Source organism: Zalophus californianus, chromosome 11, assembly GCF_009762305.2.
Source record: "Zalophus californianus isolate mZalCal1 chromosome 11, mZalCal1.pri.v2, whole genome shotgun sequence".
In the NCBI taxonomy this organism is placed as follows: Eukaryota; Metazoa; Chordata; class Mammalia; order Carnivora; family Otariidae; genus Zalophus; species Zalophus californianus.
This window is the reverse complement of record NC_045605.1, coordinates 59,432,128-59,448,070: the sequence shown is the minus strand read 5'-3', so window position 1 is coordinate 59,448,070 and position 15,943 is coordinate 59,432,128. Positions and strand designations below refer to the sequence as shown.

Genomic DNA, 15,943 nt, shown 5'->3' with positions numbered 1-15,943 from the left:
ACTGACCATAGGGTGTTAATCAATTAGACACAGCTGTCAAAACATTCCCCATCAGCTCTGCTTAGCCACCTGTGGCAGGGCTTTCCCCCCATCCTAACAGTTCTAGAACTCAAGTACTAGTTCAAGGCATTCTTCTCACTCCCATATTCCATAAATAAAAAAAAAGAACATTCTAAATAGAAATTTTTAAATGAGCTTTCAGGTAAGACCTTTTAGCTTTGGGGGAGTACAGCTTTGGCATAGATTAAGAATCAGGCATTACAATTAGTCACCATTTGCTTGAACTTGGGCCAAGAAAAGAGTACTCTGGAAGCTTTTACAGAGAATTATGTGCTTCTTCCTCTACAAGGAGAACCATACAGGAACAGAGAGGGAGGGAACACATATACTCATCCTTGATGATGGACAGCTACCTTACTCAGTCTGAATGTTCCTTCTGGGTTCCCATATATTCACAGCAGTAAATAGCTCCGCAAGGTAGCCCCATTTCCCTTATCCAAGGTTTCTGTCCACCACAGAGTAACACACTTTTGACATTCCAGAGCTTTGGACATACAGGACCAGGCAACAGACACCAGAGAGAGGGAAACACGGATTAAAGCAAGTAAGTATCACATTTTTAGAAGGCAGTGCCATTCCAGGCAAAAAGATAGAATACAGAGGTTCAAAAGCCACTAAATGAAGATGGGAAAGCCAGGCTCCTATTTCCTTTCAGTCCACGAAAGCTCATTCCTTTCAAAGCATGCATTAATAGTCATGACATGTTTCACTCATACCTGCCTAGGCATCAGGATACGGGGACAAAAGACACTGTCTCTAGAAGGGCAAACATGCAGACACTCTTCCAATACCAGATGAGAAGCACTCCCCTGGGGCCTAAGCAAGAGAGGACGTCCACAGGAGGCATCATCAAGCCAGTTACGCTCTTTCCCACCCACAACCTTCACACAGTAACTTACAGTCATATATTTGTACATTCCAAGATGCTTCCACGAAACAACTTAACTGATCTGGCCCTCAGAACAACCCTAAGAAGTAGGTAAGGCAGGTAAGTTCATTGTTTACGTTTGGGAAATGAGGCTCAAAATAAATTAGGTGACTCGTCCAAAACAACGCGCACCCCCACACAGCCCCTTACCCCCCACTCTTTATTTACGCCAACCATGCACTAGCTATGTAATCCTGACCAAGTAAACACTATAAAATACCTGTTTCCCCATCTGTAATAAAGGATAATAGGACAATTAGGAATATTTAAAAATGATCCATGTAAAGGGTGTGGCACAATGTCTGAAACGTAGCCGGTGCTCGGAAAATGTTTACTACTAGTATTACTACTGCTATTGTTAACAATAATAGGCGGAGACTTCCCTGGGACCTCTGGGTCACAAGCATTTCAGGAACACGCACTAGCCGCCCCCCACCCCCACCGACCCGACCCGACCCGGTTGCAGACAGAATTCCACAGACACGCCCCCAAACAGACCCTCCCCCTAGGCACGCCAGCACCTCCTCCCACCCGGACATGCCCCCCTCCTCACAAACCTTACCCCCGATAGATTCTCCCCAGTCAGAGCAGGTTATGAAGGAGGCCTTCCGCTCGCACCCGCCTCTCCAGCACCCCCTTTAGGCCCCGGCATCCCTGCGGGCGCCCAAACCGAACGCCAGCCGCGGGCCCGCGCCGGTTACCTGCCGCGCGCTCCCGCTCCGCCTCAAGCTTCCGCGGGATCGTATTTGTCGCGGGCTCGCGCCAGCGCGGTGAGCGCACAATTAGTTTAAACTATGGCCCCGCCCCCACGCTCCACCCTCTGATTGGCCCCGGTCGGCTGGAGTCTCACGCAAGGGCACGCTTGAGGACCCGGGAAAAGGAAGTGTGAGGACCACTGGGAAGAGAGAAGGGGTGTCACTATTTCCGGAATCCGGCCTGGACTTGAGAGCAAAGAAAACTACAAATCCCAGCACATCCCGCGGCTTTGGAGCCCCGCCCCTGGCGAACTACAACTCCCGGTAGGCATCGCGGTAGCACTGACGGCTTGCGGGATGCGGTGGTGAAGGTAGTTACCATGGAGTTGCGCTGAGTAAGCCTGAGGTAGTGCGACGCCGAGGCTGGAGGGAAAGCAACTGCGGGTGAGTCGGGCGGGAAAACAGGAAATTCGTTCTAGGGGACCATTCGCTGTCTATGGAAAGATTAAGGAATTTCCTTTTCGGGGACCCGAGAAACCCTCCCGCACACACCCATTGCACAATGAACAAGACATAACATCCATTCGGAACAGACCGGGGTAGGGGAGGGAAGGGCGACGAGATACATAGCCGCACGGATTTGGGGGGTGCTTAAGAACATCCCCTATCACAAACCTGGGACCCCCTAATACGGATGGCTCAAATCCCTGACAGTGGGAGATCTGAAACACACTCAGAAAATGGGTTGGTTTTTCCTCTGATGATGAACTGAGACCTCTTCAAGACAAGGGAGTAGAATTAGAGTAAATCACCGGCCCTAATACTGGAGATGTATGGGGCTTGACTTGTCTCTTCCCTGACATGCAGGAAGGTCCCAGGGTACAGCCCCGTTCTCAGAATCAGCAGCGTCACACACTCATTAGGGGTGCCGTCCCTAAATTACCTCTTCTCGCTACACCTCCCCTATGGTCGGCTTCTCCTAGCTCTGTGGTTAGACTTTGATTCCTTTTACAGTTTTCATGACAGATTACATTTGGCAACTTACCGAGCACTTTCACATTCACTCTCTCTTTTGAATTTTGTGAGTCGAGGATATTTATCCCCATTTTACAGATTGGAAAACTGAAACCCAAAAAGGAGCAGTGACTTGCTCAAGGCCACACACCAAATCAGTGACAGCTTAGGACCATACCCATTTGTCAACTTCGAGCCAAGTCACTAACTTGAGTTTACAGCCTGTCTAGCTTAAGGATGTGTTCCAAGGAGTAAACTTGGACATCCGCTAGGCTGAATCTTGGGCTTCCCTGTGGCACCTGGGAATATAACCTCTCAGAATACACTAGATTATGTGGCCAACTTTTCATAACATTCTTTGATTTTTCTTCCACCTGTAGTCCATAAACAGAAACCCTCTCTAGGCCAGGCCATTCAGTCTATCAGATCTCATCTGATTATTCCTCAAAACTTCCTATGCCATCATATTGCTACTTACCCGAGAGAGGGAAGAAATAGGCTAACAACAAATCAAATCCCAATTGTTAGTAATTTCCAAAAACTGAAAACAAATTTTCATCAACTTGGATTGGTTAAAGTTAAATTAACTAAATTAATAGGATACACACAAATTCTATTCAGTACTCTGCAGTTATTAAAAAGGGTGAGTCTAGGGGCACCTGGGTGTCTCAGTCATTTAAGCATCTGCCTTCGGCTCAGGTCATGATCTCACGGTCCTAGAATCAAGCCCTGCATCTGGCTCCTTGCTCAGTGGGGAGTCTGCTTCTCCCTCTCCCTCCACCCCCCCTCCACTCATGCACATGGACTCTGTCTCGGTCAAATAAATAAATTTTAAAAATATTTTTAGAAAAGGATGAATCTACAATATAAAAAGAAAAAATACATTGTTAGCTAACACTACAATGGCAACCATATTTCAGTATAAATGTCTCCCATCAATATGTTGTACATCTAAATTTACACAATGTTATGTCAGTTATCCCAGTTATAAAGTAGAATTTAAAAAATACATTTACAAATAGGATGTGTTTTACTATATACACAATTGTGTATATATAATTACACAATTTTGTATATATTCCTTCTAAGAGGTTATATTCCCAAACGTTAATCATGATTGTTCTTGGTGAGATGGAGACTCAGACTTTTAGTTTCTTTTTTTTTTAAGATTTTATTTATTTAGGGGCGCCTGGGTGGCTCAGTTGGTTAAGCGACTGCCTTCGGCTCAGGTCATGATCCTGGAGTGCCGGGATCGAGTCCCACATCGGACTCCCTGCTCGGCGGGGAGTCTGCTTCTCCCTCTGACCCTCTTCCCTCTCATGCTATCTCTCATTCTCTCTCTCTCTCAAATAAATAAATAAAATCTTTAAAAAAAAAGATTTTATTTATTTATTTGACAGAGAGAGACACAGCGAAAGAGGGAACACAAGCAGGGGGAGTGGGAGAGGGAGAAGCAGGCTCCCCGCCAAGCAGGGAGCCCGATGCGGGGCTTGAACCCAGGATTCTGGGATCATGACCTGAACCGAAAGCAGACGCTTAACAACTGAGCCACCCAGGTGCCCCAGACTTTTAGTTTCTACTTGATGTACTTCTCTATGTTGTTAGACTTTATTCAGCTATCATGTTAACTTTTAAAATTAAAAACTAAAATAAAATAAAAGGTATTTCCAATTTGGAAAGGAAAAATTCCAAAACAAGACAAGTATGCCTCTAAACCTGTCATTTGTCAAGTCAGCCTGGACAGATGAGGAAGGCACTGGGATCTGACTGGTCATGAGGCAGAACAGCAGCTGGGAAAGACTGGCTCCAGAAACGCAGCCACTGAAGTGAGCAAAGCAACCTCAGGGTTTTGTCAGTTCTACCCAGCAGCCAGGTATACCATGTGACACCTGAAGACACTATTCATTTCTTCTTTCATTTGTCCATTATCCATTTGTTCATCAAGCCTTTAGTGAAGACCCAGTCTTTGTCAGGCTCAGTACAGAGTAATGGTGGGAAGAGAGAAAGAAGTCTGACTTCTGGGGGCGCCTGGGTGGCTCAGTCGTTAAGCATCTGCCTTCGGCTCAGGTCATGATCCCAGGGTCCTGGGATCGAGCCCTGCGTCGGGCTCCCTGCTCCGCAGGAGGCCTGCTTCTCCTTCTCCCACTCCCCCTGCTTATGTTCCCTCTCTCGCTGTGTCTCTCTGTCAAATAAATAAATAAAATCTAAAAAAAAAAAAAAAAGAAGTCTGACTTCTGTCCCTGGCCTTGAGCTTACAGGGAAGGAATAGAAAGTTTATAAAGAAACGAGTACAGGAGTTCCTGGCTGGCTCAGTCAGTAAAGTGTGCGACTCTCGATCTCAGGGTCATGAGTTCAAGACCCCCACTGGGCATAGATCCTACTTTAAAAAAAGTGGGGGGTTGCCTGAGTGGTTCAGTGGGTTAAATGTCCGACTGTTGATTTCAGCTCAGGTCATGATCTCGGGGTCATGGGACTGAACCTCACATCAGGCTCCCCACTCAGTGGGGAGTTTGCTTGATATTCTCTCCCTCTAGCCCCCCACTCACGTGTGCATGCCCCCTCTCTCTCAAATAAATAAATCTTTAAAAAAAAATGAGTACAGAGAATACAGCTGCTTCAGTGTATTAATATTAGCACCTGCTGCAGGACATACAATAGTTCTCAAGATAGGTTTGTCTCCATTTTACAGATGAAGAAACAGTCTGTGATAAAATTTTGTTCAAAGTACAGTAGGGGCATGTATCAGTTAGCTATTGCTGTATAACAAACCATCCAAAACCATAGTGACTTAAAAAGTATTTATTATTGCTTCCAAGTCTCTAAGTCAGCCATGTGTTTCTTCTGGTCTTGCCTGGGCTCATTCATATGTCTGCAGGCATCTGTGACTATCCTGAACCTGACTTGGTGTAGGCTGGTTATTGGCCAGTCTAGGATGGCCTCAGCTGGGAACACTAGCTCTCTGCACCTATCTCACCTGCACATGTTTCTCCCATCCCTCCTGTAGGGTAGTGATTTTCTCTTGGCATAGGCAAAAAGCAAGAGGGCAAGCCCTCTCTTTTAAGTTTTCTGTTTGCTTCATGTTTACCAGTATCCCATTGGCCAAAGCAAGTCACATGGCTGAGCCCAGCATCGGAGTGGAGAACTACAGACTTATAGGGCAAAAGAGATAGATACGAGGGAGACCAGGAATAGGAATAATCAAGGGAATCAATCTACCACAGAACACATTGACCAATTTTATCTGGAAAGACAGGCTTCATCAAAGAGAGTACACTAGGCCTGAGTATTAAAACATGAGAATAGGGGTGCCTGGGTGGCTCAGTCGTTAAGTGTCTGCCTTCGGCTCAGGTCGTGATCCCAGGGTCCTGGGATTGAACCCCTCGTCGGGCTCCCTGCTCCACGGGAAGCCTGCTTCTCCCTCTCCCACTCCCCCTGCTTGTGTTCCTGATCTTGCTATGTCTCTTTCTGTCAAATAAATAAATAAAATCTTAAAACAAATAAAAATAAAATAAAACCTGAGAATATTCACTAAGTAGGCAGCTGTTTCTTAGAACTGGATGCAGGCTGGTTTGCCACAATCAGTGGAAACCTAGCAGGCTTTTCTGTGCTCATGACAGACAGGGTTGCTCTATTATTTGTTATCTAGGCTTCATTCCTTCTGCTCAGGCACAGGGCAGCAGGCACTCCATAAATGTTTGCAGATTTGAATTGAGTTTCTTACTGTGAATGAGGTGTAGACCGAAATAGCTGAACCTGGGAGCCAATTGTTAGAAAGAGCAGCTTACCATCAACACTAGCAAAACAGAAAGCCTTGAATTTGGCAGTTTCTCATTCATGCCTCCCACAAACATTTCTTGAGTGCCTGTTGTAAGCCAGGTTCTGTGTCAGATGATGAATAAGACAGTGCTAGCTCACAGTCTGGGCTACTATTTAAATGGAGAAGAATAACAACTGTTTCCAATTGGCAAACTTATCTAACTACTGGGGGCTCCATTTTTAATAGTAACTCATCCGGAAAAATGCATAAGGATGATGCATTTGTGTATGACACAAAGTCAGAAGTTCTTAGGAACTGCACTGAGTTAGGTTCTCTGATGGTCAAGGAAACTAATGGTAAAATTCTGCCCTTAAATATTTTAGGCTAAAATCCATGTCCAGTGCAGAACTCTGGGATCCCAACACAGGACTTTGAGAAAAGTATCCAATCTCACTCAAAGACATCAAACTTGTTGTAGGTGCTCTAGTGGAATGGGCTTCTCTGTCTAGGTGAGAACACAAGCTAGGTTCCTCTAGTTCCAGAAAAGCCTGTGTTCTTTGTTGTCTGTCTGTATATTTGATACCTAAAAGATGCAGGTCTCCCTAATCAACAGTCGGTGCCCACCCGGCCAGTCTGGATTTGATAGAGAATTCAACTGTGAAATGACTCAAGGTGGCACTTCCACAAAGCTCAGTTGAGACTGCTGCTTTTTGAGAGGAAGACATTCACTTTCCATTCCTCTACGTGTTAAAACACCAAAAAAGGAATTTACTCAAACTGTATTAAGCTTAAGCTGAATTATATACTGTCAGGTCCCTGGTTTTTTGTTTTTGTTTTTTTCAAGATTTATTTATTTATTTGACAGAGAGAGAGAGATAACAGCTAGAGAGGGAACACAAGCAGGGGGAGTGGGAGAGGGAGAAGCAGGCCTCCCGCAGAGCAGGGATCCCAACGCGGAGCTCAATCCCAGGACCCTGGGATCATGACCTGAGCCGAAGGCAGATGCTCAACGACTGAGCCACTCAAGTGCCCCAAGGTCCCTGGTTTTTAAGAGAAATTCATTTTAAGAAAATGTGTGGATTTCATTTTCTGCATATAATCTAGAACTGCATATCCTAAGTTTTCCCTTTTTACTTTGGCTGCAAGGAATTTCAGAGATAACATAGACCAGTTCCTAATTCCATCGTACATCTCTTTCTCTTCCTTTAATCTGCCTTCTGATCTTTCTCTTCCATGTTTCCATTTCCTACATCAGTCTGGTAGCCACTAGACACTTGTAGCTGTTGAGCACTTGACAGGTAGCTTGTCCAAATTGGGATGTATAAAATATCTCAATTATCAATAGCAATTATATGTTGAATGTTATTTTGGATATATTGGGTTAAATAAAATATATTAAGCTTTACCTGTTTCTTTTGACTTTTCCTTTTTATGGCTACTAGAAAATTTTAAATTACATATGTGAAAAAATTACTTATGTGGCTTGCATTTATAGTGTTCATTATATTTCAGTTGGACAACTCCATTCTATAAATCATCCTGTTTTTTTTTTAAAGATTTCATTTATTTATTTGAGAGAGAGAGAATGAGAGCGAGAGCACGAGAGGGGGGAGGGTCGGAGGGAGAAGCAGACTCCCTGCTGAGCAGGGAGCCCGATGTGGGACTCGATCCCGGGACTCCAGGATCATGACCTGAGCCTAAGGCAGTCGCTTAACCGACTGAGCCACCCAGGCGCCCAAATCATCCTGTTTTATGAGTGTGTTATAAACTACCTCAAATCCTTTTGGAAAGCAGGTGTAGTGAGCAAAAGAGGTGACAGCAGTGGATAAGTGAAGGGGAGGTTGACTGGGACATGTCCTTGTCAGTCTATGTGTCTTTTGTTTGTATCTGTCACATACAAAACCCCTTGGTAAAGTGTGTTTTCAGCTTTCTTCTTCCCAGGTGAGTAGTATTCTCATGGCTTTCCCCAGTCTCTTGAAAATATCTCTGCTTTACTTGAGCTAACAAATCGGAAAGGATCTGATAAGACAATTCACACCACATTGTAAATGACTGATAACTTGTGTTTACCCCTCTCAGGGGTATTTCCATTTTGACAGGGAACAATCCCTGAACCCAAAGGAATGAATCCCTAATGGTGGAGTTTCAGGCACTGGTGACAGGTGAGTGAGGTAGATTCTGGTTTCATGTGTATGTGCTTATGTATGTAGGAGTACATTGAGGATGTGGCTGAAAGTAGGGTCTTTGGATGGAAAGGAAATGGGGCTGACAGACAAGGTGAGCAGAGAAGGAGGCAAATCCCCAGCTGGGTCAGCCTGGCAAAGGGCTGTCAGACACCAGATCCAATGAAGGCCCTCAGGGGTTTGTTAAGCAATAGAATAGCCCAGTTGATGTCACTGGAGTGTAGGTACCAAGATAGCCTCCATGGTAACTACTGTGGAGTAGCACAGAAGGCCTCAGAGTAGGATTCGGGAGTCTAGGATCGCAGTCCACACTGACTCATTGGCTTAACTCCGGGCAAGTGCTTTTACCCTTGGGTCTCAGTTTCTTTATGTGGAAAGTCGAAATGGGTGTTACAACTATCAATGAGCTCTAAGGGATGTAAAGGTGCTCTGAGAAGTAGGAAGTGCCCTACAAATGCAAGGAATGGTGATTACTGTCTTAAAACAGAAATGCGGCCAGGCAAGCCTGGAGTGGTGGAGGGTAGAAAGCAAGGGTGCAGGGCTCTGGGGATACCTGGAAGCCTAAACCCCTTGTACCTGGAACACCAGTCCTTCTCTATCGCCCCCAGGCTGAACCCGGACTCCCAGGGCCAATGCTTACACCTGACAAATGATGGCCTGAGCTATGAGCAAACCGGACTATATGAACACTTCGGTGCAAGAGCCCCCTCTTGACTACTCCTTCCGAAGCATCCACGTGATCCAAGGTCAGCCCACAGAGCACAGCACTCCACTCACCATGGCAACAGGCTGGGTATGGTTCCCAGGGAGAGAGCAGTCTTCTACTTAAGAGCCTGAAGAGAGTCTTCCTGTTTGCTTGCAGATTTTTTTGTTGTTTTTGAGAGGAGTAGGGGGTAAGTAGGTGGCAGGGGTGTAAGGGGTAATTGATCATCTTCAAAAGAATCCAGGCTACAACAGTGAAGTCAGGTGGAAGGAAATTGGGAAACCAGTTTATCAGCCAATGGTTTTATTCTCCTGTTTTTACCTGAAGAGGAAGACAGGAATGAAAACAGGCGGAACCCTAACTCCTCTGAGGACACAAGCCTATTCTGATCACTGGTAAAACATGCAGGGTCTCATTATTCGGGGCATGTTTCCAGTTTAAATATTTATTGATAAATATCTTATACTCATTCCAGCCCTATCCAAGTTTATTCCATTATCACCCATAATTATTGCAGGTTCCAGCACTACCCATGCTCATTCCCATTTTATTATTCAGTGTCTTTGTAAATAGGTGGCTCATACTCTTCGGGAACAGACAGAGGAAGGCTCTTAGCAGTGTCATATTCTCAGGGTAATATGCTTCTTTCCAAGGAAGTTCTGTCCCTGGCTTTTGCTATCTGGCTTCTCATAAAACACTGTACATCTGCTCTCACAGAACACATGCTTGTACCCATATATCCTAGACCCAATAACTGGCTTTGGTTTTCTCTCATAGGCAACTGGTGGCTACTTTTAAGATCAGGAAGAAGGCAAATAGTTATCCAGGGGGTACTAGGCCTGGCTTGAGTTGGGGATACTACTGGGTTTGCGCCAGCCACAGTGGCTCACTCATATTCTCTCAGGAGTATACACCCACCTACTGTGATCTTTATTGACTGTGCACAGCATCACTTCTGATTGATGTAGTCTGTGTTTCACAAGGGTTTTAGCTGTAATGATTCTGTACAAGATAGCTGGGGTGACAGATGAGGGAGGTATGGCTCCTGCCTACCCTGGAAATTCCCAACTCTGAGCGGGGAAACAGAGCTTTGCACTCTCTGGAACCTTCAAAATGAGGGGAGAAACAATCTACTACAACCACAGATGACTCCACAGCACAAACCATGGTCTGTACAGATGCCCTCTCCTTCATTCAATGGTTAAATATTTACTGAGCACCTACTATTTAGTGAGCAGATGTGTATACATACATGCCAGGCATTGTGCTCCTTGCTGTGTCTTGTAAGGAGGGGAACAGAAGCACATCCAAGCCCCAAAATGCCAGTCCCCTCAAGTTCCCCAGAGTCTGGGGGTACTGGATAGACTATTTGCTAAAGTAAACCAATAGATGGATTATAGATTCTGAAATGGCAAGGACTTTAGACTATATCCAACCCATAGTCCTCTAACTTCTGCTCATGAACCTACAGTGTTAAGGGAGTCTACTGCAAGACACACTTGCCAACCCCTTCCATTATGGGGTGAGGGATGACATGACGAAGTTATCAAACTAACTCCCACCCTCTAGGGAACATGGAAAAGTTCATGTGAAAAAGAAAAAGTTGTGTGGCAACCCTTCAGAGATATGAAGACGGGATCACGTTTTCCCAGGTCTTCCTGGGGCTAAACACTCCCCAGTTCTTTGGGCACTGATATCTGTGGTCCATATTCCACAGGCCTACTCTGAACAAGGCAGTGTCAACAGATCCTTAATGCAGTACCCTGGTGGAATCTAAAGGGAACAGAAACCTGTAGCAATGGGATACACCATTCCACTCTTGATACCGGCAGCCTGGATGGGAGCCTCAAGTTTTAGGCAACACAGTTCCACCAGTGGCTGCTTCTGAGCTGGAGATCCGCCCGTGCTTAGTGGCAGCCTCCAAGCTGCTGCCTCATCAGGCTGGATGCTAATCTATATGTGGGTTTATTTTAACCCTAACTTTTATTCAGCTGTGTCATTTCATTGGGGGTTCTCAGGATACGTTGAGGTGGGGGGCAGGATTAGTTTATTCAGGAGCTGGAGTACTCTGCTTCAGTGTCCTTCTGCCACCTCCCCCCAGCTCGGCCCCGACCGGGGATCCTGCTCACTCCAGCACTAAGGCGGAGAGCCACCTGGTGGATGCTGCCTGACCTGCAGCCGAGAGGAGAGGAAGTTAACTCTGGGGGTAGGTGGAAGAGAGGAAGTGTGTCCAATAAGAGCTGAGGGGAGTGAAGACAGCTGGCCAGCTTCAGCAAATCCTAAATACTTCCTTCCCCAGAGACAGCTTTAGACAAGTAATGAGAGGCTTAGGGGCAAGAGGAAAAATATAGTCCCCTCAGCCATAGGGGGTTATCTGGTTCTGGCTCTGCCACTATGAGTCTGGGCAGGGCCCATCCTCTCTACCTCATTTGTCAAAAAGTGTGTGGGGGTCTACACAGATGGTTTGGAACACTCTGTTTTCCCTATCCTCTCTCCTCCTTGGCCAAACTTTCTGAGGGTGTTGTTTACACTACCTGCTTAGATTTCCTTAACCCTCCCTTCACTCTTGAACTGAGTCCAGTCTAGCTTCTGTTCCCAGGTCCTTCTCATTTCATTGAAACAGCCTTCACCAAGGTCACCAGGGGCTGGAGTTGCCAAAATTACTTTTCAGTTCTATCGCCCTGAAATTCACTCCTATAAACTCTGCACTCCCTGAGCATCTGTAAAATTATCTTCTTGTGGTTCTCCCTCCATCCTTCCCTCATTACTCATTTTTAATAGACTCCCCTTCCTCCTTGTACCTCCCTTCTACCCTCACTCTCCGTGTAGAATCTCCTCTACTTCTCTAACTTGTACACCTTCTATGCTAATGATTCTTATCCGTATCCTGAGCTTCAGACCTTTGTATCCAACTGCCTGCTTGGCTCCTCCACCTTTTTGTTATGGGAACCTCAGACACACACCAAGGCTAAGCCTGGACTCACCTTTCCAACCCTGGTTTGTCTTTTTCTAATTCCTTATCAGTCCCTTAGACAAGAAACTGGGCACCACCCTAGATTATTCTTTTACGCTTACATCCAGTCAACTTGAAGTCATGCTGATTTTCTCTCCCTCTCATCTCTTGCTTGGATGACTCAAGGAGCCACACTGATCTTCCAGTCGCACCCACTCCCTTTAATCCATCTGCACGCCAGAGCTTCAGAATGATCTTTCTGCAGTGTGAAAGATTTGGATCATCTCCTTTGTCTAAACCCTCCAGTGGCTTCCCATCATCTACAGAATAAAAGTCCAAAATACTCTGCCTGGCATTCAAGGCTCCTTGGCTTCTTCCTCCTTGCCCCCACCTTGAGCAGTGCATGCATACACACCATTTCACACCTCTATGCCTCTACTTGTGTGGTGCCACTCTTGCCCTTTCCACCCTTTGCTTGGTTAAGGTCTCCTTATCCACTGAGCTCCAGCTCAGGTTTCGACTTCCCTGAGTGCCCAGACTGAGCCAGGAGTCCTTCTTCATGATTCCATTGCTGTCACTGCCAGCTTGTTTTCATCCTGCCTATATGAGCTCCTCCAAGGCACAAACATCTGCTTCATCCCTGCCTTGTTACTCATCCAGAGCTTGGCACAGACGATCTGCCATTCTGTTTACCACTATACATCCAGTATCTGGCACATACACAGTTGCTCAGCAGTAATGCAAGAGAGAGGACGTCGGAGGGTGTTGTACTGAAGTGAACGCTATAGGCTCTACCAGTGGATAACTCTAGACTTTGTGCTATAATCATCTTCGTTCAAGCCTGACAATTCTAGTTCTTAGTTTCCATAAAGTGAGTGATTCTGCCTCTCCCCCGTCCCCAGACCCAATGATATGACAGACATGAGAAGACCATGTGACCCAAACCAAGAATTTGGGATGGGAAGTCTTTGACTCTTAGTCCAAGTTTACTTGGATTCCTGAGGCCTGTGGGACGGGGTCCTGTACTGACAGCAGGTAGAGTCATGCTAGACTCAAGCATGAGGCTATGGTCCTGGCAGTCCCTCCAGCTATAGCTTAGGCTGTAAATCCTCCCAGCTCTGTCCCTTCTCAGCCCTAAAACAGAAAAGCAAAGATGATAGCCCACGTCTCACTCTGTCCCCACAGACCTGACGAGCGAGGAGCCACGGACAGGGCTACGACCAATAAGGCACTCAAAGTCAGGGAAGTCACTGACCCAGTCCCTGTGGCTGAACAACAATGTCCTCAATGACCTGAGAGACTTCAGCCATGTGGTTTCATTGCTTCTGGAGCATCCAGAGAACCTGGCCTGGATCGACCTGTCCTTCAACGACCTGACTTCCATTGACCCTGTGAGTACCCAGCCCCGAGTGTCCAGTCAGGGTGGGCCTGATACCACCTCGTCCAGCCCCCAGCGCTCTACCTCCCACACATTATACAGGAAGTGGTGCCGCAGCACAGCGCTGTGCAAAGTACACAGCTGTGGGCCCAGAAAGATGTAGGTTCAAATCCTAGATTTGTCTCTTATTTGGGGATTTTGGCAAGATACCCAACCTTTCAAAATCTCAGCCCTCCTGTCTGAAAAAATGGGGAGCATGTGCCCCCACAAAACATAAAGGTTTTATGAGGATTAAATGAGAATTAGGAAAGCCAACTGGCACGTAGCAGGCTGCAGGAACATAATAGTTTTTGTTATCGGGCACCCACTGTGCCTTGTGCTGAGTTCTTCTGTGGAAGAGGTAGGTAAAGTACAGCACTTATTTTCCATGAACTCAGACTCAAGTTTTATAAAACACAACTGACCCTTTCTTGTCCAGGATCCCTATCAGAGGAAAAGCAGCTACAGCATGAGTTGGAAACTATTCCCCAGGTAGTAGTGATCTCAATTTAACTATTTTGAAAGCTTCTCTTCTGTACCTAGCGTGATGCTCTCTACCCGTCCCTTGTTGTGAAAGATTCTTAGATCACCAAAGCTAAAAAGGTCTTCAGTGTAGAGGCAACTGAGGCTCAGGGGGAAGCAGGAGAGCCCAGGCCCCCGGCAAGTCAGTGGCTGTGCTAGGCCCCAGGCCCATACCTCCCGCCCCTCAGATCACAGCTCTATGGCCATGTGATACCCCTGTACTCCTTCCGAGTTAAATGAAAAGTAGGTCGGAGTTATCCAGAATGGCTGCAGGGGGGTGGCATAGACTGGAAAGCAAGTTGTTTCCCAAACTTTTCCTTCTTTGCCCACAAGTCAGTCCTGAGCACAGATCCAGGGCCCTGTCCATCCTGGCTTTTGGTTTCCTTCCCCAACAGGTCCTGACAACTTTTTTCAACCTCAGTGTACTCTACCTCCATGGCAACAGCATCCAGCGCCTGGGAGAGGTGAACAAACTGGCTGTCCTCCCGCGGCTCCGGAGCCTCACACTCCACGGGAACCCCATAGAGGAAGAGAAGGGGTATAGGTAAGTGCCCCGGCCCTGAAGCTGGGCTCCCCTGAGGGAAAGGAGGTGGAGAGAGAAGAAATCCAATACCATTGTTCTGCCATGCTGGGACAGAGAAGGGAGTGGAGATCTTTCCTGTCTTACTATCCATCAGAGGAAACTCTGTCTCCCCCAAATTATACTTCAGTCCCTCCATTCTTGCAGTTAGGGGAGAGAGCACCAACTGGTGGAGGGGGAAGGAGGTTCTGGTGGGGGGCTGGCCCCCAGCCCAAGTCTTCCCCACAGGCAATATGTGCTGTGCACCCTGCCCCGTATCACCACATTCGACTTCAGTGGGGTCACCAAGGCAGACCATGCCTCAGCTGAAGTGTGGAAACGCATGAACATCAAGCCCAAGAAGGTCCGGATCAAGCAGAATGCACTCTGAGGTTCCCAGGGCCCCAGCAGTCCTAAAGGCCGAGGATGGTCAGTTTGGTTTGACAATAAACGATTTGAGCAGTTGAGCAGATGTGAAGTCATCTGTGCCCTGTAAAAATGTCCTCCAACTCAGGCAACTGTCAGTAGCTCCAGTCTTACTTCGCTGATAAGAGGGAGGCAGTGGAGGGAAAGGCCTATTGGCCTGGGACGCAGGGGACCTGGTTCACTGTGTGGCCTTGAGAAACTTACCTAATCTCTCTGGGCCCCTTTCTTTTACTCTTCAATTCAGATATCCTGGGGTCAGAGCTGCTTCACAGAGCGCCAAGTTTCTGTGGAAATGCCTCAGAGAAGATTTTATAGGCTGTGATCTCTGAACCCCCCACTTCAATCAGATCAGAGTGGTTCCACTGTTTTACATGCTGGTGTTCTGCTTGAGATTTCATTTGATAAAAAGAATCTTCTGCTTGAAAACAGTGGCTTGCTGGCTCCATGTCAAGTATCCTTGGTCTGCCTTTACCCTCCCCCCGCAACCCTGGGCTTGTTGGTAATTCCACTGAACCTGAGGCAGGGCCCCCAACAGTGACAGCTGCCTCGGATTCAAGTTTGTTCAGCTTTGACAGTATTCCCATTATCGGGGAAGGGATAAGCAGTCTTATCCAATCTGAGGTTAGCCCAGGCCGAGTTCCAGCTAAGACCTGGGAGCCCTGAACCCTTATCTCCCAGATTCCTCTCAGTGCCCCTGGAAGACGTGCTCCTCCCCCTCACCCATCT

The 15,943-nt window shown here is 46.8% G+C and overlaps 2 protein-coding genes across 16 annotated transcripts in view; one reads left to right on the top strand and one right to left on the bottom strand.

Annotated features, from left to right (window-relative positions):
• Positions 1-1,759, bottom strand: part of NUMA1 (nuclear mitotic apparatus protein 1) — a 67,321-nt gene extending 65,562 nt beyond the window's left edge. For 2 of the 4 annotated variants that reach the window (XM_027580860.2, XM_027580858.2), the window contains exon 1: positions 1,551-1,685. The gene's annotated coding sequence lies outside the window, so the exon portion shown is untranslated. The other 2 variants (XM_027580859.2, XM_027580856.2) reach the window with 2 other exon arrangements.
• A 92-nt stretch (positions 1,760-1,851) lies between these two features.
• On the top strand, positions 1,852-15,883 carry LOC113915121 (leucine-rich repeat-containing protein 51). 12 transcript variants are annotated; one of them, XM_027580904.2, is made up of 8 exons: positions 2,012-2,127; positions 8,534-8,616; positions 9,246-9,383; positions 13,479-13,684; positions 14,150-14,202; positions 14,654-14,776; positions 15,089-15,220; positions 15,462-15,883. In XM_027580904.2, exons 3-7 carry the CDS (start codon positions 9,302-9,304, stop codon positions 15,180-15,182), a joined length of 558 nt encoding a protein of 185 aa, XP_027436705.1. In that variant the 5' UTR covers positions 2,012-2,127; positions 8,534-8,616; positions 9,246-9,301; the 3' UTR covers positions 15,183-15,220; positions 15,462-15,883. The 12 variants fall into 12 exon arrangements, with proteins under 12 accessions (XP_027436703.1, XP_027436700.1, XP_027436699.1 ...); XM_027580897.2 differs by having other exon boundaries at positions 15,041-15,220; XM_027580898.2 differs by lacking the exons at positions 2,012-2,127; positions 15,462-15,883 and adding an exon at positions 1,860-2,007 and having other exon boundaries at positions 15,041-15,455.
• The last annotated feature ends 60 nt before the right edge of the window (positions 15,884-15,943 follow it).